Source organism: Phyllostomus discolor, chromosome 6 (assembly GCF_004126475.2).
Source record: "Phyllostomus discolor isolate MPI-MPIP mPhyDis1 chromosome 6, mPhyDis1.pri.v3, whole genome shotgun sequence".
Lineage (NCBI taxonomy): Eukaryota > Metazoa > Chordata > Mammalia > Chiroptera > Phyllostomidae > Phyllostomus > Phyllostomus discolor.
This window is the reverse complement of record NC_040908.2, coordinates 60,630,139-60,653,438: the sequence shown is the minus strand read 5'-3', so window position 1 is coordinate 60,653,438 and position 23,300 is coordinate 60,630,139. Positions and strand designations below refer to the sequence as shown.

Genomic DNA, 23,300 nt, shown 5'->3' with positions numbered 1-23,300 from the left:
ACTGATAGAAAGAAGGTGAAGGGATTAGTCAAAGAACATACATGAAGAACTCATGGACAACAGTGGGAAGACTGACTATGGAATTTGGGGGTGGGTTAGGTGGAGGTGGGCAAAGAGGAAAAATGGGACATCTGTAATAGCATAAAAAATTTAAAAAGATAAAATGACAAAAAGAGAGAGAAGGAAGCAGGTAAAAAATATAACACTTTATGATGAGTTCTGTATTTGAAGTATGAATAGAAGACAGAAAGTTCATAAAGGAAGGCAGGTCAAAGTATGCCTAAGAGAATCAGAGAGAGTTTAATGGGTGGGTTAAAATTTATACTCTTTGATCAGTAATTTTCATTCTAGCAATCTATTCTTTTTTTTAAAAGATTTTATTTGTTTATTTTTAGAGGGGAAAGGAGGGAGATAGAGAGAGAGAGAAACATCAATGTGCAGTTGCTGCGGGTAATGGCCTGCAACCCAGGCATGTACCCTAGCTGGGAATTGAACGCAATCTATTCTAAGAGAAAGAAATAGGTAAATAAAGATTCAAGTGCAAGGACACTTACTGCAGCATTACTTACAATAAAAACCTACTAGAGAAATACCTAAGTGTTCAAAAGTAGGAGTATGTTAGGTGGTAACTTTATACAATGAAAAATTAGGTACCCCTTCAACATGGGGCCTCAAAAGATTAATTAATGGTGTGGGAAAAGCTTATACAATAAATGTTAAGAGAGAGAGAGAAAAGGATAAAACTGATATGTAATATCTCATTTTTAAAAATTATATGTAAAATCTCATGGTAAGTTAGGTATGTTGGTATATCAGTAAAATAAAATTGGAAAAAATATAAAAATGTTAAAGGGTTCTTTCTATTTCTGGCACATGGAATTATAGATTATTTTAATAATCTTTTTGTGTTTGTCGAATTCACTTAGATGAGCATTAATTAATTTATAATTTATAATGAGTGCAAACCTAATTAGGGAAAATGAGTTAAAGAAAAGGTATTTCTTGATATAAGTCAAAATGAGCAGGGGCTTATAGGCAGGAGTACAGTCTTTGTAAGTCACTGCGTGTGAGAGGCCTGAGGGGTGGCAGGTTTGGGCCCTTTAAGTCATTAAGGTGCTGAAGCTTAAGTGCCAAGTGTGGAAAAACAGGACATGATGCTGTTGGTCCCCTCTAGGCCAGCACTCCCCAGATTGTGACGAGGGACAACTCTAGTATAAAAGGGTTGTGATGTCAAGTAAATTGGGGAAGAAACCTCGGGTTAAACAAAGTTAAACAGGATTCTTCTCTGGATCTGCTAAACAGGACTTTTCATATTTTTTAATATGCAAATGCACATCACAACCCGCTTTCTCCTAGAATGTCTGTCAACATCTCACAGAGCATCCTTTGAAAAATGCCACCATAGGCAGTGGAGAAATTCTAATTTGAAGTGACATGATCAAATTTGCCTATGAAACAATCCTGCTATTTGCAATGTAGAAAATGCATTGGAAGGAGAAGAGGCAGGTAGATCAGAACAGACTATTAGGCCAGGCCAGGTGAGAGGATGAGGTTCATCAGCACACAGGAATCCCTGAGCAGATTTCAAAGAGGTAAGAGAGATGCTAGGATGACTCCCGATTGCTGGCTTGGGCTTCTGGGTAATGCCTTTCATTAAGATGAAGGAGCTTGGAAGAACATGGAAGAAGGAGCAAATTTTGGAAACAGTTGTAAGTTCAGTTTATTTTGGTGAGTTAGAGTTAACCTGAGTCTGAAAGAAAAGTACCGGTTGGAAATATATATTTACAAATCTCCATTCTAGAAGTGGTGGTTAGAACAAAGGGCACACACAAGCACCCACACGAAGAGTATACAGCATGTGAAGAGGAGGGAGCCCTTCAGGACAGGACAATCGAAGTTCAGACAAAAAGAGGCTCTGAGAAAGAGGACCAAAAGGGAAAAAATGTTGGTACCTTAGTAAAACCAAGAGAAATTACACCAAGTAGGGAGTCTGTTTCCAGAGTTGGAAGCAATAAATAGTCAAACACAATAGGAAAGATATTAATTGAAAATATCAAGAAGGAAGAACTGAAAACTAGGAAGCCCTAGGTAACTCAAGCAAGAACAATGTAAAATGTCAAACCTAGGTATATAATTTTCCTTTAAGTGCTATAGTGCATATGTGTTTGGAAAACTAGATGGGGATGCATATTATGACTAATGAGCAAAATAATAGTAAAAAGTATTAGAAAATTCATGTGTGATAGTTCTGTTCACACTGCTATTGACTAATTTGGGGGTTACATGAAGTAAAATCTTATGTGTGGTGTGGACATGGTAATTATGTCCAGAGCATGGCCCACTACTTCATGTGTAGGAATTAAAAATACCCACGTGGGCCAAAGAGAAATAAAGAGTATACTCCTAAAAAAAAAAGGAAATAAGGAGTATTATGATTTTTCAAGGCCTGACACCTGAGGCTAAATGAGAACAGCCAGCTGAGGTTGGAGCAAGCCTTCTTGTGTCATCTGTTGCATTCACATCCATGAGAAGGACATGAACCTCTCAGCCAGAGAGGGACACGAGAGCCCAGTGGAAGTTCCGACCAAGGCTCCAACCACAGGGACCTCAGCAATCTGCTTGTCCTTGTAAATACTCTAAAATGGCTCATTCAATAAATTACAGAATCATAGCCTGTTGGTATTGGAAGCAACTTTAAAACTCATCTGCCTTCTCATCTTACAGATGCATAAACAGAGATAAGTGGTTTCCCAAAGTTGAAGGGCTTATTAATTGTAAAGTCAAGAATAGAATCTAGAGAGACTGATTACTGGTGGTTTTGCACCACAGTATACCAAGTAACAGAAAATATAGCTAGATTGGTCTGGTAATCTGTGCATGTACACAATGTGGAAGGCAGAATCCTATAAAGTGGCTCCCAAGGTTCCCTCCCTCTGGTGTACATACCCTATGTGGGAAGCCACTCCCCTGACTAGGTTACATTATATGGAAACTTGAAGGAATTTTGCAGGTATAATTAAGATTCCAATTCAGTTAACCTTGAGTTCATGAAAAGGTGTTCGTGCTGAGTAGATCTGATTAAATGAAGCCCTTAAAAGAGAGATTAGGCCCTTCTTGAAGAAGCTTCTTCAGCTGATCTTGAAGACCCATATTGTAAATCATTCATAGAGTTTGCCACAGGCCAAGGAACAATAGGTCATTTCCAGGTTCTAAGCTGGTCTCCATCTGACATCTCTCAAGAAAACAGGGATTTCAGTCTTACAGCTGCATAGTGATGAATTTTTCAAACAACCCAGGGAATGTGAAAGTGGACCTGTTTCCAGTGGAGCCTCTGAGACCTCATCCCAGCGGATGCCTGAATGGCAGGCTGGAGAGGTCCTGAGGCAGAGGGTGAGCTAGGCAGTGCCCAGACTCCTGAACACAGAAACTGTGAGATGATGAATGCTTGTTTTTTTAAAGCTGCAAAATTTGTTTTGTTTGATTACATTTGTCCCCATTTTCTCCTATTACTCTCCCCCTCCCTAACCACCCTCAGCTCCCACATTCACTCCTTCTCCCTGCCCCCATTGTCCTTGTCCATAGGTCCTTTATACATGCTCCTTGACGACCCTGCCAAATTTGTGGTAATTTATTATATAGCAATAAATAACTAAAACTGCAACATTTTCTCAGATGTAGCATACTTGAAAAAATTTCAAAAATGGTCCTTTCAACAGAGTGATTTCTTGAACTCCTATCGACAGATGCCTATAATGAATTCTAAATTTTGTATAAAATATGTTCTCCTGATGGTGTTCCTACCAAGCCTCTAATCTGTCTCAAGTTTTTAAAAAATGTTAAACTTTTAGATGATATTATATGAAGAGACACACACCAGAAAGTCGTCCAAAGAAGGCTCAAAGAGTAGTGACTGCACTGTCAAAATCAGTTCTGTGAGAAACATGGGGATGAGAGATTCATCTTCTTCTTGCTTTTCCATCACAGCGACCCCCTGAAACACACACATTTGCAGTGTTATAAAGACATGAATACCAAGGTGTGAAATAGAAAACTTCTCTGTTACAAGAGGCATGCAAACTTAAGCCTTATGTGGTTAGCTGATTTTATAATGTTGGCATATCTTTCAAGGAATATTACCACAGAATTAAAAAGTGAAGGGAAATATTGAAAAACTACACAACAATGTAAAAGTTCTTTCCTTGAAAATACACTATCAACAAAATGGAAAGGCAAACAAGGAGCTGAAACAATATATCAGTAATGTATATAGCAGATAGAAGGTTAGTAATATTTGAATAAAATATACTTTATATACTCAATAAAATATATACTAATATAATAATACATAAATAGTAATGTACTTAAATAGAAAAATGGGCAGATGTTTAAGAACATATGACATTTCTTAAAAGGAAAATACAAATGATCAATCAACCTCCTCTTTCTCTTCCTGAAGATAATTCGTTCAGTAACAGCATTGATGGAGTATTTCCTGTGTGTCAGGCAGTGCTAAATATTCATGCAAACCCCACACCAACCATATGCAGCAGGTATCATTGGTACTCCCACGAAAAGACAGAATCTGGAGGAGGACCCATTGCTGAGTAAGTGGCAGACCCAGGTCTTTCTGATCGTCACACCTATGCTCTTATCCCTGCACTGAGGCAGCAATTAAAGGAACATACCACTTAAAAACAGTGATACACTACTTTGCATCCACCAGATTAACAAAGATGAAAATGAATGACACTATCTAGTGTGCACATGGATAAACATTCATTCGCTAACATTGCTAGGAAGGTTGAAGATTGACACAAAACATAACAAATGAGCATATTTTGAAACAACAATTCCACAGCTAGGAATTTCTCCTGAGGGGAAGTATCAGAGATGCGTGAAGCATGTATAGACAAGGATGTTCTTTGCATCATTACTTGTGGTGAGAAAGTGATCAACAACAGAAAATTATTTACTAATTTTACAAGATATATAGTACATTTTTATGTGACAATATTATATGAAAAATAATATTGATTTGGGAGATTTTTCACAAAACATTGTTAAATGCAGAAAGCAGATGATACAGCAGTGGGTAAAACATGATAGCTCTTTCCCCCTTGGAAATAGCTATCTTTGGATAGCAAAGGATGTTTTCCTTTGTACATTTCTGTATTTTTCAACTTTTCTGCACTAAACAAATATTACTTTTACATGTTATAGTATTGAGAAAAAGGAGGAATTAAGAATAGGGGTGGAGAAGAAGTAAGGAAAAGGAGTATGCAACTAACATTCAACTTTTGGCGAAAAAGGGAAATGATAGTCAAGAGCATCAGTCCTTGAAAGTGCACTGTTGAGTTCCCGGGGAGAAAGCTTAGAGTTGGAAGTGGGAAGCTTGATGAAACCAGGTAAGCATGTGTTGCAATGTTTTTAGGTGCCTGGCACCAGCATGGAGTTGGGGAAGGCTTATTGGGAAATGTGGACATGGGATAATATGATTTCTCTCTTAGCTATGCTGGAACACACATTCAAATTTGTACCACTTCATCTTAAACATTTCAGATTACTCTGTGTCTCTAAGATCAACTTCCTCCCAAGAGGTTCTCCACTCAAAGCACAAAGGTATGCTTCCGTGATGTGCTGCTTCTCACATCTAAGCGGTTGCCTGTTTCTTTCATTGATACCACCTCATCTGCTTCTCTCTGCCAGTCCATGCCCATGATGACCCCCAAACTAAATTTCTTGGAGCAAGGATCCTGTCTGAGTTTTTCATTACTATATACCCTACACTCAGTGCAGGAATTGGTACACAGTAGGTACTTAAGAAATATTTCTTGAATGAGCACATGAATAACCTTTAGCAAATTCTTATGAGACAGCAACATTTAGCACAGTGGATGCTCTCTATTAAATATTTGCTGACATGCTGATTTTCATTCTTCCATTTCATATGCATATCGTAGGCTCTGATTATACTGTGAAATCCTCTAAGCATTTCTCCTATTTTTCTAGTCCACAGAAAAATAACATAAGCCATAGTGCAAAGTAAGCACTCAGTAAATGCTGACCAATTAATTTTGTCTGGATATACCTTCTTATCAGTGACTTCAGGCTTCTCCTCAGTAATCCATTTCTGAATGACATCTGCTGGAGGTGTTCGTTTTAGTTTGTCAGTGAGATAGTTCAAAAGCAAGTTAACAGAATTTACTGTTAAGACATGCATTGTGCTCTCAATTAGATAATCATTCAGACGAATAAAGCTTGAAAAGAAAAAATACAGCTTCAGTTTTCTATGTTAACTACATATTTTTGAAAATAACTTTAAAGCAAGCACTTAAATTTTAAAATATAATTTCTCTTTTAATTTCCATTTATATTACAATATTAGAGATTTATTGTCCAGAAGAGCTGTTCTTGGACACTCTTTGTTTTAAAACACAAACATATTCAAGTACGTAGCATCGATTTAGCTAGGTGTTCTAACTATTCAATAGGTTAGTAAGAGCAATACAATTGTTACGGAAAAAGCACCTTGCACATCTAGCTGAAAAGGGCCATCAGATTTTTTTTTTAAAGCTTTAGAGAAGAAATCAGTAAGTATACAACATCTATAACAAATTCTAGAGGTAAATGTGTGAAATCTTTGCTATTGGGTCAATGTTGTTTGATGGCATTTGCTAACCCAAAGATGCAAATTTTGTTTTCTTACTTGAGTGCTTAGAAAGTAGACTGAGTCAGCAAGGCATTCTGAGTAACTTTTCATTTTGCTTAAATGGAGCCCAAGGGGCCTCTCGTGCCTAGGGGCCTGTGATAGTGGCCTCAGGGACTGCCTCACTGACTTCTGTTGAGATAATAGTACCATATTATCTCATACATAAACTGACACATCACTAAGATTTATTAAATAGACAGCTGTAAAATTTGGACTAAATTAGTAAGCACTGAGTAAACAATAATCAGTGTTTTATAGTGCCAAATATGGTTCAGACAACACTTGCTGACTGTTTGCAGGAGTAGTTTGTAGTAATTAAGTTTTAGAATGATGTGAAGTTCAAACTCTGGAACAAAGTGGAGATCCAGTTGGGTAAGCAATGGCAGAGCTCACCCTAATGAGGGAGAATCCCCTGGTTAGGTCCTAGCAGGAAGGCTTTCCTCCCTGGTGCCCTAGCTGCAAAACCTTCATTAGGAGAAGGGTGGGACTTTGTGTGGCAATGCAGCTATGTCCAAATCCTTTTGTGCCTGACTTCTTACCATGGCCAGCTCCATGCTCCATGCTGGGCTAGTGAGAAGCAAAGCCTTAGTGATCAAAGAGGAGCTCTTGGCCTTGGCCATGCGCTCCACTCTCTGCTAGCTTGCCATTCCCAGTGGCTGCTTTGCTGGAGCGCAGTTGAGGGGCAGGCTTCTAGAAAATGCATTCAGGTTACCATATGCTCTAAATTCCTCAACACTGTTAGTGAATCCTGTAATAAAGGCTTTAACTTTTAATGAAACTTGAGAATGATAGATGCCTTAATTTTTCTTGAAAGAATAATCATTTACCATGTCAGCCTCATGCAATGATGCCTTTTGTTGGCCTGCTCTGTGTATGTCATTTTCTCAGAGTCTGAATAAGCAGGCAACTCAATGAGACCTCCACTGTCTTGCACTTTATAATCATCTAAGAACAGCAGAAGACACACCAATAAGCATGCTTGTGTAAAAATTACATATTTTCCACTATGAATTAAAAGGCAAGCAAAATTAAAACACACACACCCCAAAATGCTTTGGTTCATGAGATAATTCAAACTCTAGAAAACAGTCCAGTTATCCAAAAGAATTTCACATCAAAGGATTTCAATTCAATAAAAGACTGTAGACAGTTTATTAACATTTGCTTTAACAGGATTTGATCTGTGTACAATGCCATCTCTTTCCCAGGAATACTTTTACCTTCCTTTTCCAACTGCATTTTAGTTATCCTTTAGAGCACATGCCAGCTGAGGCCAATCCTGAGAGCACCCAGTTCTTTAATTTTAACAAGTCTATTTTCTGTACTAGTAGGTGAGACAAACCTTTAACCACAGGGGCTCTGAGTTTACTATAAAATGCTTGTGAAATAAAGGTTCTGAAACCAGTTTAGAAATAGTGTGCACAAGCAGGGGCAATGCAAGGAAAATGCTCTATGTTTTGTCCCCCCCTCTCTACAATATACCTTGAATTTATAATCTATCAAGAAAGTTTGGAAGAACTGAAAAATAGTATTGTTAGTTAAACTTAAGAAAAGTAGAATAAAAAAAGAGTTAAAATTTTAGAAAGCCACCACCTCTGATATATGAAGGCTCTGTCCCCTCCCTACCATATCGTGCGCAGTCGTCAGGAACAAACCCCGCGGCACTCAGAGCGGTGCGGCAAGCTTTCCTGACCACGTTTTTCGCCTCATTTCGAAATTCTTCTAGGATCTTTGTTACCTAGATATTGACATGTATAATTAGTGGTACCAAAGTAGCAATAATAGAAAAAATCTTGAAACTTAGCAGACAAAATCCCTTACCTCTTCCAGCCGTATGACTTGCGTGGCCTTAAATTCTTGCAGGGTGTAAGTGTGACCTTTTTCAATATAACAAAGCCTCATAAAACTCAACCGATAACACAGTTCATTTATTTTAAGAAGAGCTGGCCGCAAATACTGAATGAAAATAGACATACAACATTATTTGTTTTTTTAATCTGTCTTTTCGAAGTATAAAGATATTTAGAATGCAAGAATGGTTAAGGAAAATAGCTCTATATGTTTACTTTAGCTACAACTACATGTACATACATTAAAAGAAACACTTTTTCTGAAATTTTGTTCTAAAAGTTTTCTTTGAATTATCAGACTTAAATTGTCTGAATTCCTTTCTTTTTACTTTGAATATATGTGTTTCTAGCTATAAAATTGAGGGCAAGTTATAGAAGACTTAGTAAATCTTAAATTTCACTTAGTTTGGCCAAGGTCTACTGAAAGGTTCTTTGTGTTACCTTTAAGACTTTACAATATCTAGTGACCATGATACTGATCTAAGACAGCGATTTTCATCTCATGGCACACGTAAACTAATTACTAAAATTCTGCAGCACACCAAACAATATATTTTTTGCCAATCTGACAAAAAATAGGTGTAATTTTGGCTCATTCACAGTGGACAGCTATTGTTGTGTATGCTGCTGTCATTTTTTATTTGACCATCTAAGAGAAAAGAGGTCTGTGCCTCTGACTACACAATCAGGTATCACATGTTTTAAAAATTTTTGTGGCACACTGGTTGAAAATCACTAATCTAAGAGATGGTGACAGAGAACAAAGACAAATTTAACTTAAAATTTCCAGTGGGTGACAAGTTGCTGAAAAGAAAGTTCAGTTACTATTAAAACTTGTTTTGAAATGTGAGCTGGGGAAGTGAGTGGAAGCATTTTGTGAAATTCTGCTACATGATCTTAACTTAATCTTTCTTGGTGCCAGCATCACAAATCTGAGTTCTAGGTTGTTGGCTTCGAAGGCACATATTTTAAGAATGTTCCAAGGACATTCATGTGACTTCTTCTGATCTAATCAAAGTAGGATCAAATACATTATATAAAGTTACCATTAATTTATTTGTATGTAACACTGGTTTATGTATCATACACTTTTGGGGGAATTTTCAAAATAGGACAAACAACAGTTATTCAGACCAACATTTAAGTGCAACATTTAGGTGTAAAGGGAAGTTATAATTAATAGAGTCTTAAATGAAGAGATTTTTGTGAGAAAACATTTGGAAACCCTTAAGGTTCATCTCATGGGAGAATTTGCATAATAAAAAAGAAGCAAAAGTGTAGAGGCTAAGACTTATGAACTGAAAGAAGATACTAAATAAACTAACCAAGTAGAGGAGTAGGGATGAGAATGTAATCAAAATGGGGCAGTGAGAGCAAGGAAGTCCAGAGTAAAGGACTCCGGACAAAGTCCTTAAAGCAAAATTATAAATTCTATTTGGTAAAGGCACAAAAAATAAGGATCCAGGTGGAAAGCAGAACTGACATTGATGATCTGCCAAAAAGTGAGTTTAGACTATGGGGAGTTTTTTGGAAGAAAAAAAATGTATAATCTAAGAAATTAGTTTAGCTTAAATTAAATATTTGGCTGTCATAGAGGGCAGATGTGAAAGCAGTTGTGGATATAAGAGGCTGTAGGTGTCCGCCCCCCACTTCCCCCACCTTGTTTTTTCTGCTGTTTGTTACTAAATTTTAGATGGATCTGGGTTAGGTGGTTCATTCTTGGGCTGTTATATCAATAGTGCCCCTTGAAGGTGATAAGGATTAAGCATTATTCTGAGTTACTAGCAGGATTACAAGAGAAGAAAGAATTTGTCACCTGGATGGTGGGTTTCAAAATGTGAAAGACTGAGATAGCTATAATTTTTGCTGCCCAAGTCACTTTGACCTATGTACAATTCCTCTGGAGATAGAATTCCTCTTTCTTATTGGAAACTCATTACCATGTGGTTTTGATTAAGGCTGACCCTTCACTTTCTTTATCACATGAATGAGGAATTGACACACATCCAGGCCTGGTTTATCAGAATACTCCTAGCTGTGCAGTGAATGGTTCAAGATTGGGCATGTGGACAGACTGAGCCAATCAGTATTTTCTCCAGCATCTCCAGCAAGAGATATTCTCTTTTCACTGAAAGAGCCAGCAGCAACTAGAGCTGGAGGTGGTGTTCATTGTAAAAGTCAAACTGAGAATGAAACAGACACAGAGAGATATAGAAGTGAAAGATGAAAATAAGAAAAAATAAAGATGACAAAATTGCTGACTTCAACTATGCATGAAGGTATTATTCACCCCTTGAACTTCCTTATTACATGATCTTTTAATTGTTATTGTTGTTAAAGTTCATTTAATTTGAGTTTTTGCCAGTTGCATTGAAAGGAATGTCAATACTTCAGAGATGGGAAATCACTGTTATTCACCTGGGGGTTGGTGAATGGGTCAGAAAGCCTATAGGAAAGCATTAGAGACTTGGGAGGATAAGTGCAGAAGAGCATGCATTTGCTAAAAGAAATTCTATAAAAATCAAGGTCAAGCTGAGACACCATGTCTTTTGTTGGAATACAGGAACTTTAGGGTGTGCTAGTCTTGCATTCACCATGGCACCAAACCTTCAATTTGCCCTAACCTGAGTCATTCGAACATCTGGGTGATTTGCACAATTTGGCACTTCCAGAACCCACTCCACTAAAGTTGTAGGTCTTGGACCAGCCAGAGATTCTAGGCTTGTGTTCTCATGTACATTTCTGAACCAGTGTAGAAAATGCTTCAGCAAAAGGGACAAAGGACATCCCTTCATAAGTGGAGGAATAGTTATATAAATCTATGAAATTAAGAGTCTGCAAAGTAGTGACTAACTAAAAATAAAATGGAAGGATTTTAATTACAAAGGGACATTCAAATGAAAATAAATGAATGACAATGTTTGAGTGAGTATAAAAATAAAATAACAGAAAATTGTCTGAAAGTATCATGTAGAACAAAATAACACACTATTAGAAAACCAGCAAAATCATCAAATACCTAGAAAGTTAAAATCATGGGCAGAATTACATCATACTGAAAAATTATACTACATACATATCTAAAACTAGAGAAAAGTGAAATCTGGAAATGTAGGAATCTAGAAGACACTTACAAAAAAAAGGCATAGTCCCAAATTACTTCACTGCTGAATTATACCAAACATTTCAAAAAAATTAATGCCAATTCTTCATAAACTATTACAAAAAAACAAAAGAGGGAATATTTCCCAACTCATTCTACAAAGCCAGTATGATCCTAATACTAAAACCAGATAGACAAACACATCCCAAGGAAAGGAAAAAGTGTTGACCTATCTTCCTTCTGAATATGTGTGTCTACATATGTACACATGTATATACACATATATATATATATACATATATAAATATCCTCACCAAAATACTAGCAGACCAAATCTAGCAATATATAAAAAGGATTATACATAATGACCAAAAATTATTTATTTATCTCAGGGATGTAAGGTTGGTTTAATATCTAAAAATCAATTATTATAATAAATTATACCAATAAAAAAATTACATGATAATCTCAATAGATGCAGAAAAAGCATTTGACAGAATCATAATGACTTGTTGATAAAAACATTCAACAACTAGGAGCAGAAAGTAACTTCTTCATAACATCATATTTAACAGTAAAAGATTAAAAGCTTTCCCTCTAAGATCAGGGACCAGACAAATATTTCTGCTCTTGCCACTTCTATTTAACAGAAGGTTCTAGCCAGGGAACTTAGGCAAGAAAATTAAATAAAAGTCATCCATGTTGGGAAGGAGGAGTAAAACTATCTATTTGCAGATGACATTCTTGTGCATAGAATATCCCAAAGAATACACACAAAGGAACACACATGTACAAACCAATTAGAGTCAACCATAAATTCTGTAAGTTTCAAAAAACAGGCTCAATATATAAAAATAAAATATACTGTTATATTTTAATTACAGAGGGATATTCAAAGTAATTACACATACTATATGTATACATGCTCTTGACATATAGTCTACATATTTACTATATATATAAAATCTAAAATGAAATTTAAGAAAGCAATTCCACTTACAATAATATCAAATATAATAAAATATTTAGGGATAAAGTTAACAAAGAAATTCAAAATATATACTATAAAAACTACAAAACATTGTTAAAAGAAATTCAAGAATATCTAAGTAAATGGGAAGGGATTATATATAAATATGTTCACGGACCAGAAAAAATAATATGACAATCCCTATCAAGATCACAACTGACGTTTTTGCAGAAATTGACAATCTGATGTTAAAATTTATGTGGAAGTTCAAGGGGACCAGGAAATTCACACTTCCTAATTTCAAAACTAACTATAAAGCTACAGTATTCAAGAGAGTGTGTTATTGGCATGAAAATAGACATAGATAAATAGAATTGAATTGAGAGTTCAAAAACCCTAACATTTATCATTAGGGCAAAGGTGCAGGACAATTCAATGGGGAAAGAAAGTTTTTGTAAAGAATGGTGCTGGGACAACTGGAGAGCCACATGCAAAGGAATGAAGGTGGACTCCTATAATACAACATAAGCAAACATTAACACAAGAGGATTCAAGGACCTAAATACATTTAAGAGCTAAAACTATGAGACAATTAGAAGAAAATTTAGGAGTAAATCTTTGTGACCTTGGACTAGGCAAGTTTTTTTTAAGGTATAATACCGAAAGCACAAGCAGCAAGAGAAAAAATAGATAAAATGGACATCATAAAAATTCAGAATTTTTATGCTAAAATCATCAAATTATATACCTTAAATGGGTGAATTATATAGTACATGAGCCATATTTCAATAAAGTTATGACAAGGAAATGTAGGCACAAGTGCCAATAATGTTGGTTACTGAAAAACATTTATAACATTTTCCAGGACAACTCTACCTTTCCCGTCAACCTAGTCTGAGGAAATTAGCCCCACTCCCTCCAATTAAGTGATTGCAAATATAAGAATAATGATAAATTTGCAGGTTATTATAACATCTAACAGATACTTAAGCCAACATAAATGGGTGTTATTTAGGTCAGTCTAAGATTAAAAGGATAAGAACTTTCTAGTTTGTTAGGCTACATTTAAGAGAAGAATTTATCAAGACCAAAACACTATTGGTATGAATTGTGGACAGAGAGAATGAACTCAGCACATATAATAAGAGAACAAGCTTTAAGGATTGATAGGTTAATTTTAGAGACAAATGCAGAAAGAACTATTTTATACCTAGTAACAAGTTTATGAAATATATAGTATACAAGACCTGGTAAAGATGAAAATTAGAGAAAAGGTAGTAAAATAGGTCCAAATAATTGATGGATCCTTCATGAAATTAGACATCTAAGGCTTGAATTTGATATCAAAAGGATTAGAATATTTTCCAAAACTCAGAATGCCTGGTGGAATGGATGACCTGAGATAGCACATCTTATGCATTGGTTTTGCTCTAATATCTGTGGTAGTCATATTCTTTTAATGCTACTTTGTTGTATGTCTGATATCTTGATAACAATCTTCAGATTACCATGTGCAAAATGAATAAAAAGCAAACTTGAGTCTCCTGATTTGAGAGGGTGGTGACTAATGGTGATGCCAGTTCATCCCAGGTGCTAAGCAGAATACTTCTAATGCAAATTGAAATCAGTCCATTGATAGAGATTTTAAGTATGGCCATACACCCTTGAACAGTAACATTTTTCATGATTACCTACCCTGTCCTCCAAAGTAAATATTAAAATTTCCTCTACTGTCTGAATCCATGGTAAAGGAAACACATGACACACTGGGAGGTGCTGGCCCATGAAAACAAGCCCCCAAATAATTTTGGACTAAAAAGTCTAGAATATCTCAAAGATTAGAGGTGGTAATAGGGTTTCCCAGCCTACACTGCTCAAAAAGTTTCCTGACCAACAACAAGGGAGTCATGAATCCACACCTGAGGCTGTGTCTTATCTAAGGGGATGTGCGCAAGTCTCATACCTATGCATGTTACAGCCCTAAATTCAGAAATACCACTAGACTGCCAGACTCTTAAATGATGACAAGATGAAAACTGTCATCATTTAGTTAACATTAAATAGCATATTAGATGAACTATTCTATTTCAGGGATAGTCTTTATCAACACCTATAATAGATTCACACTTTGTTTTTCTGTAATTCTTTTAAAATATGATTAACAAATACATACACGATTCACAATGAACAAATTTTTTTGTAGAGATTCTCGAGATCCACTGATCTTCTTGGAGCGCACATTCTTCTTCCACACGTTAAATGCCTTCCATTTCCGGAAAAGTGAAAATAATGGAATCCTACCGAGTTCTCTGTGATATAGGTATTCCTGTTTCCATCGCTCAATTTCGATAAATTCAATATCATCATTATAAATGTGTGTTACTGCCTTTTTGCTAATGGTATAGTAGTCATTTTTGTTGATGTTCTCATAATTTACGACTCTATAAAAATGGAAATTGGGGCAAGTGAATAAAGTATTCAGTACAAAATTAAGCAATTACATTACTTTCTGTTTTAAAGAGGTAAAACATTTTTGGAAAACAAATATTATTTAAAATTTCTAAAAATTCTGAAAACCTAATTTTAGATTAAATAAATTACTCAAGAAAAGAAGGAGGAGCTGTTTTTTAACAATAGTTATAGCTCTTAAAGATTTCACAACCTTGGTGATATAGTTCATAATTTTGGTTACATGATGTTTATAAAAAATTAATTATATATTTTTGCATAATAGCCACATATGAAAGCTACCTGGGAAAATTTTTTTATTTATAACTAACTCTTTATAAACTATTCAATAATAATAGTGTAAAAAAGTTTTATGCTACCTAGAATTTTGAGAAAGAGCAAAGCCAAAATATGATTTAGATAATATTAGAACCAAGACCCAGATTAAGCTAAAAATATGTCTAATTTATCACATAACAAAAATACTATTCAGAAATTGTTTTTTCAAGATATTCCTCTTTCATCTGTCATCAAGAGTATACTTCAACTTTATATGTTATAAGAAGTATATCAAGTAAAGAAGACAAGCAAGAATGGCATAAAAAAGAAGTAGAGCTAGGTGAAGGAAAGAAAGTAACGAGAACACAAAGGACCAATTCTCTAAAACTTCTTAAAATAAGAACTTTCTTATAGGCACAAATATATTTTCTGCAATTTTAGCTTTGATCTTGAAATGTTGAATGCAACTTAAGTATTCAATAGTAGAACAAGTGCGAAATATATTATGATATAGCAAGTTATTAAAATATATTTGGGAATTTAGGAAAATAAAATTTATGAAGCTTTTATGGTAGTTTAGAACAATAAGACAAAGGTTAAGTGTAAAACAAAACCCCAATTGTTTCTACATTAAAACTATGCAAAAATTATATATACTAGCAATTAGGCAGGAATATGCCTGTGAAAATCAACTGTTTCCCATGTCCATGTTCTCTTCTAGTCCTTAGCTATGCATTCTGAACCTGAAGTTCATGGATGACCCTTTACTATAGCCTTCAATCATCTGTGAAATCCCTGAAACTGTTGTATGTAAACAAATCTATGTACATATATATGTTTTTAAGGAATTAGAACAAATTCTTATACGCTTTGGGTCTGTTAATAAAAAAAACCTAAGAACCATTGGCATAAATAATTTTTTATTGTTGTTCAGTTACAGTTGTCCCGCCTTTTACCCCATTGCTCTTCCCTGTCCCATCCTTCACCACGCCCACAGTCAATCCCCCACATTTTCCATGCCCATGAGTCCTCTCTTCGTGCACCTCTGCTTGCCCCTTCCCGTTATTTCCTGTTATCACCCTCCTCCCTCTCCTCTGGTTGCTATCAGTTTGTTCTTCATTTTCAGTTTTTATTTTAATAAAACTAAGTAAAAAAATCTTTTTTAAAAATTAGAACTGAAGCAGAATGAAAGCAAACCCAAACCAAGCACACAAAGGAAGCTGGGCGCTGAGGGTGCTGTGGGGAAGGGGAGAGAATGGAGGATCACTCTCCTACTTTGGTGCTGCGATGGAAAAATATCACCCTGGTCAAGCTTTTATCTGAGTGACTGTCTGATTCTTTGTGTTCTAATTAACCCACACCAAGAATGTCTGGGAAAATAGAGGTTTTACATATTGCTGGCTAGGTATATGGGAAACAAAATTTCCTTCCTCCCTTCCTTCCTTCCTTCCTTCCTTCCTTCCTTCCTTCCTTCCTTCCTTCCTTCCTTCCTCCCTCCCTCCCTCCCTCCCTCCCTCCCTCCCTCCCTCTCTCTCTCTCTCTCTCTCTTTCTTGTCAACAGCTAAAGCTGTAATTAGGACATTCTTGAAGAGATTCTCTCCAAAATGGGAAATTTCAACTTTTCTCTTAAACTGTAATCAGTTTCAGGTATTTCATTAACATTAGGTCATCAAACCAACCTAAAATCAAGAACAAACAGTTCACTACAGCCCTGGTGCATGTCTGGAAAACTCACCCTGTATAGGTCAATTTACTACTAAAGACCCTTCTAGAAGGTGGCAGGTGTGGTCCATGACATTCAATTTTAATTTATTGGTGCTCAGTATCACTTAGAAATTCTTTTTATTTATACTTTCCTACCTACTCAAGATCCTCATTCTCAACCCCCTAAGTCTTTTCCTCCTCTACACATCTCCACTCTGCATAGAGTGAAAGAACACATGAGTTTTTTTTCAGACTGAGTCACCAGCATCAAAATCATCTGGGGTGCTTAGTAAGAATCTACATTTCCCCTGGCTGGCATAGCTCAGTGGATTGAGCGCGGGCTGGGAACTAAAGTGTCCCAGGTTCGATTCCCAGCCAGGGTACATTCCTGGGCTGCAGGCCAGAACCCCCAGCAACCGGCACACTGATGTTTGTCTCTCTCTCTCTCTCTCTCTATCTCCCTCCCTTCCCTCTCTAAAAATAAATAAATAAAATCTTTTTTTAAAAAAAGAATCTACATTTCTGGGTCCAACATAGAATTAGAATCTTTATGTTTGGGACTCAAGATTCTAGTTCAGCAAGCTATCTGGGTGATTCTGAACCATGGCACTTTCTTTGAAAACAAACAATAACAACAAAATATGTTGACAAGGTGGGCTCTTTCTTGTACCTCACTTGAAAATCACCATTCTTTATTTTTTCCTCTTGAGTGTATCTCTCATGCCTTTTTCCAAACAGTGATGGAGAAAAGTCACTTCACTTTTTTCTAATTCTCCTGGCTTTGGGCTAGTTTTCCTCTGTATCTAAAAATGTGCATAACTTCTCTTTAACTTGTAGAAAGTTTCCCTTTAGCTTGTAGGAAGTGTTTTCTTGACCCTGCTGCCTATTTAACATAAAATCCCATGTGTTCTCCTTTCTCTTAAACTTCCTTTGTAGTGATGTGTATCGGCCAAATCCTCCCCATCTATTCCTTCTTAAAGGTTCCAGAAACCTGTGTGTTCTTCAGTACTCTAAGAAACTTATCTTCTCAAAGATGAACAGGGACTTCTTTCAAGTCCAACATAGTTGGTAGGTAGAAAGGGCAGCAGGGTCAAGAAAAAGCTTTGCAAGAATTAATAGGGCCTATGCACAATTGTCTGTAATCCTATTCTCCTCAGACTTTGCAGTTCATTACTGAGGGGTTACTCCCCAAATGTATTCCTTGGATGTCTTTGCTTCGCTCTGCACACTCAGTCCCAGAGGGCTTATCCATTTCAGGAATTGGTCCGCCACTCCTATGCTTCTGACTGACTTGTTCAGTCTTTCTTGGCATCCAGGATTTGGCCTGAAACTTCAGCTGCCTCCTGAATAGTTGCTTTGGATATTTGTTCCATCCAGGTCTTTCTTTGAAGAGATAATCAGAAAAAAATATGCTTTCTTTAACACCTAAAAAGAGAACTTGGTTTGTTCAAGTTCTGTGCTATAAAGTTCCTACTTTACTGATAAAGAAGATGATTTTATGATCCTATCAATTAAACAGATCCTTGGATAGTTAACTAATCAGACTGAGATGAATGCCTTAAATAAAATTACACTTAAGTATGCTTTACTGGAAAAATGACTATACTATTTTCTTATTGTTCAACATAGAATCAAGGAGTGCCTTTTCAAAAGCGTTTTATTCTAGAACAGAGGTGTCTAACCCATGGCCTGCAGGCCACATGCCAGCAAGGATGGCTATGACTGTGGCCCAACACAAAATCATAAATTTACTTAAAACTTTTTTTTTTGCTCATCAGTTTTCATTAGTGTTTGTGTATTTAATGTGTGGCCCGAGACAACTCTTATTCTTCCAGCATGGCCCAGAGATGCCAAAAGGTTGGACACCCCTGCGAACTGCCTCTGTTCATCTGAAATGTAACTTAGGCTCCAAGACTTCTGCTCATTTTTAAAAGCATGTGTGCCTTATCTGAGAGAATCATTCATGGAGGGAGAACTGCATGGCCCTTGAGGTAGGTCATAAATTGTCCTGTTTCTGTTCATTTTGGGTATAACTCAAAGTACATTTACTAAGGTTCTAAAAAATTATTTCTCCACCTGGAATTAATTCCTTGATTTTCCAAAACAGTAAGATCTGTGATTTGTTATTTGAAATAGCAGCTGTGCTATACACCCCACAGTGACTGAAAATGCTCCTGTTGCTCTTTAAACCGGTCTACCAGGGCTAATGTTACAGAAACATGGTTTCTGTCATGAGACCTTCCTGCTCAAGAACTTCAAATAGCCTCCTGCTGCATATATCATTAAATCCAAATTATTCTGCCAGGTGTTTGTGGGACTCCTCTCCTGTCTCACACTAGTTTCTTCTCTGTCCACACAGATTGTCCTGATTAGTCAGGCTGGTTTCTTTATCATATTCATCTTAGGTTGTGTTTGAACACACACACACATGCCTTCATTCACCCTGTTCTCTCTTCCCATCTCTTTCAAGCTTCTGATTTCTACAGTGAGAGAGTAATTCCTCGCCTGCTTTAAGGGCGTAGGATAAATTAGATAAGCTCACGTGGCTCTATGCAACTCTAAGTTCTCTTGTTTTCATTATTATATAATTTTGGTATGATTTCAACATATTTATTGGATGAAGGTAAGTAAGAAAGTGCCTGCAGAGAAGTTAGCCGTTTCCTGAGCTCACACTTATAAACTCAATCTGTTTGATGATGGTAAATATCATGATTCAATATGAGTTTAGATCTAACCTAAACCAGAGAAGAGAAATGGCTTGCTTTGCTTCTTGTGTAATTAACCAGAAATGGTAAAATATCTAATAAGAAACTACTTTTTACTTAGAAAATTAGACAAAAGCATAGCTAAGAAGAAACTTCCAAGTTTCTTCGATAAGAGAGTGCTCTAGGGCCCACTGTTCTCAACGTATGGGCCTTGAAACAGCAGCACGTGGGAACTGCAGACTCCTAGGCTCTACTCCAGACCTACTGCTGCTCTAAGTCCCTGGTGTGCAAAGCTGATTGAATACTGGGTGTGTTTTAAAGAAATCCTGTTGGTTAGGTTTCACCACAAGCCAATGAAATCTCTTGGAGTAGGGCCTAGATAAATCTAATTAGCAGCTAAGGCAGAGAACCATGGCTGTAGGTTCTTCAAATTTTTATATAAAATTAAGTCATACCTATTAAATTGTATAGCCCTAGACATAACAGGTTTAGGAACCATCTGAGAAGCAACTCGATTATTTAAAAAGTAATATGCCCAAGCCTAGTGTGGTTACACCACCCCAAATCATATAATTATTTTTCACAGAATCCTAATTAGAGCAGATATCTCACAATGAAGATTTCCTTTGTTATACAGGACAGAAATGTGTAATTAGCCTTATTTAACTCATGGTGACTTTTTTAAAAATATATTTTATTGATTATGCTATTATAGTTGTCCCATTTCCCCCTTCATTCCCCTCCATCCTGCACACCCTCTGCCACCCACATTCCCCTCCTTTAGTTCATGTCCATGTGTCATAAGTTGTTTAGCTTCTGCATTTCCCATACTTTTCTTGTCCTCCCCCCCGTCTACTTTCTACCTACCATCTATGCTACTTATTCTCTGTACCTTTTCCCCCCTCTCCTCCTCCCACTCCCCTGTTGCTAACCCTCCCTGTGATCCCCATTTCTGTGGTTCTGTTCCTGTTCTAGTTGTTTGCTTAGTTTCTTTTTGTTTTTGTTTTAGGTGTGGTTGTTAATAATTGTGAGTTTGCTGTCATTTTACTGTACATGTTTTTTATCTTCTTTTTCTTATCTTTTTTTTCTTAAATAAGTCCCTTTAACACTTCATAAAATAAGGGCTTGGTGATGATGAACTCCTTTAACTTGACCTTATCTGAGAAGCACTTTATCTGCCCTTCCATTCTAAATGAAAGCTTTGCTGCAAAGAGCAACCTGGGATGTAGGTCCTTGCCTTTCATGACTTGGAATACTTCTTTCCAGCCCCTTCTTGCCTGCAAGGTCTCTTTTGAGAAATCAGCTGACAGTCTGATGGGAACTCCTTTGAAGGTTACTGTCTCCTTATCTGTTGCTGCTTCTAGGATTCTCTCCTTCATTTTCACCTTGGCTAATGTAATTATGATGTGCCTTGGTGTGTTCCTCCTTGGTTCCAACTTCTTTGGGACTCTGAGCTTCCTGGACTTCCTGGAAGTCTATTTCATTTGCTACATTGGGGAAGTTCTTCTTTATTATTTGTTCAAATAACTTTTCCATTTGTTGCTCTTCCTCTTCTCCTTCTGGTACACCTATAATTCAGATGTTGGAATGTTTAACGATGTCCTGGAGGTTCCTAAGCCTCTCCTCATTTTTCTGAATTCTTATTCCTTCATCCTTTTCTGATTGTATATATTATTTCTTCCTTCTGGTCCACTCCATTGATGTGAGACCCAGCTTTCTTTCCATCACTATTGTTCCCTGTGCATTTTCCTTTATTTCACTAAGCGTAGCCTTCATTTTTTCATCTAATTTGGGACCAAAATCAACCAATTCTGTGAGCATCCTGATCACCAGTGTTTTGAACTGTGCATCTGATAGGTTGGCTATCTCTTGGTCACTTAAAATTGCTTAAAAGGCCCTGGCTGGCATAGCTCAGTGGACTGAGCTCGGGCTGTGAACCAAAGTGTTGCAGGTTTGATTCTCAGTCAGGGCACATGCCTGGGTTGCAGGCCATGACCCCCAGCAACTGCACATTGATGTTTCTCTCTCTCTCTAATCTCCCTCCCTTCCCTCTTTAAAAAATAAATAAATAAAATCTTTAAAAAAACACACACTTAAAAAAATCGCTTAAAAGTATTGGTTCTAGGGCTTTTATTTGTTCTTCCATTTGAGCCATCTTTTTTTTTTTTGTCTTATCATGCCTGTTATGTATGAGGGGCAGAGCCTTAGGTGTTCACCAGGGTGGGGCAACCCAGTCTCTGGGTTGTGACGCTGTCTGTGGGGGTGGGGTCCGAGAGGGAACAATGGCACTTGCTCTGCTCTCCATGGGACTTCAGTCCCTTCTGCCACTTCTCCCAAGCAAACTGGGCCTTTCTTGTGCTAATTCCCATGTGGGTGGGCTTCTGTATCCTGTGGGTCTTCCCAACGACCTCTCCTGTGAGGCTGGGAGTCTCTTCCTGGGCTTCAACTCCCACAGGTATTTTCAATCAGTGCCCTAAGTCTCTATTTCCCAAGCTGGGATCCTCGGTGGCACAAGAGTGCCTTGCTTCTCAATCACTGCCTCGCTGGGTCTGCCGGTTGCCACCCCTTGGCCGAGGTCTGCCAGGTGCTGCTTATGCACCCAGGGTCCACCTGCTGTGGTCTTGCACGCCAAGGATGCCTTATGCTGGTCCCAACACTCTCTGATCTCCATGCTGCGGCCTGTGCCCGGCTGCCAGACTCTGCCCCTCCTACCGGTCTGGATGAACATGTCTATTTTAACTTTTTGGTTGTCCGACTTTCATAGAGTTCAAATTTCTATCAGTTCTGGTTGTTATTCTGTTCTAAATTGTTATTGTCTCTATCTTGGTTGTGCGAGGAGGCATAATGTGTCTACCTATGCCTCCATCTTGGCCAGAAGTCTCACACTATTTAACTCATGGTGTCTTAATCTCAGCACTATTGACATTTTGGGCCAGGTAATTCTCTGTTGTATGGGGCTGTCCTGTATATCTTCCCTCTTGATAACAGCAGCACCATCCTCTCCAGTTATCACCAAAAATGTCTCCAGACATCTCCACATGTCTCCTGAGGGAAAGACTCTTCCAGGTTGAGAACCAGTGGTTTAATTTCATGTTTTTCAAATTTACATGATCACAGAATTTTTTTTTTATACAACTAACTACTAAAATCACTTAGATCTAATGTTCCTGGAAATATATACACCAGGAAACAGTGAGGTAGAGGAGATGCTGTGTCTTCTTTTTGGCTTTCTAAGGACTATAAAGATGCTTTTGGGTTTTTTTGGGGGGTGAGGGTACTCTACCATACATCCTAGCTTATTCATTAAATTCTCATATCTTTAAAATTGACATTGCACGGAAGATTACATCACAGAATTAAAGGTGGGAATATCACATATGATTCTGAATTTCATATCTACAAATCACAAAACAATATGAAATAACAAAGTTCTTCATATTGCTGCACATCAATTTCCTCATCTTCAAGTATAGAGAATGCTTTTTTAATTAAATTTATTGGGGTGACATTGGTTAATAAGATTATATAAATG

General features: G+C 37.0%; 1 protein-coding gene across 2 annotated transcripts in view; it reads right to left on the bottom strand.

Moving 5' to 3' along the window:
- The window catches only part of DNAH6 (dynein axonemal heavy chain 6), a 259,454-nt gene that overhangs the window by 216,845 nt on the left and 19,309 nt on the right, over window positions 1-23,300 (bottom strand). For both annotated transcript variants that reach the window (XM_036028222.1, XM_036028224.1), the window contains exons 5-10: window positions 14,806-15,073; window positions 8,531-8,665; window positions 8,336-8,447; window positions 7,537-7,654; window positions 6,089-6,257; window positions 3,875-3,991 (exon numbers count right to left, since the gene is read on the bottom strand). In XM_036028222.1, coding sequence (XP_035884115.1) covers window positions 3,875-3,991; window positions 6,089-6,257; window positions 7,537-7,654; window positions 8,336-8,447; window positions 8,531-8,665; window positions 14,806-15,073 — 919 coding nt within the window. The remainder of the gene's footprint in view (window positions 1-3,874; window positions 3,992-6,088; window positions 6,258-7,536; window positions 7,655-8,335; window positions 8,448-8,530; window positions 8,666-14,805; window positions 15,074-23,300) is intronic.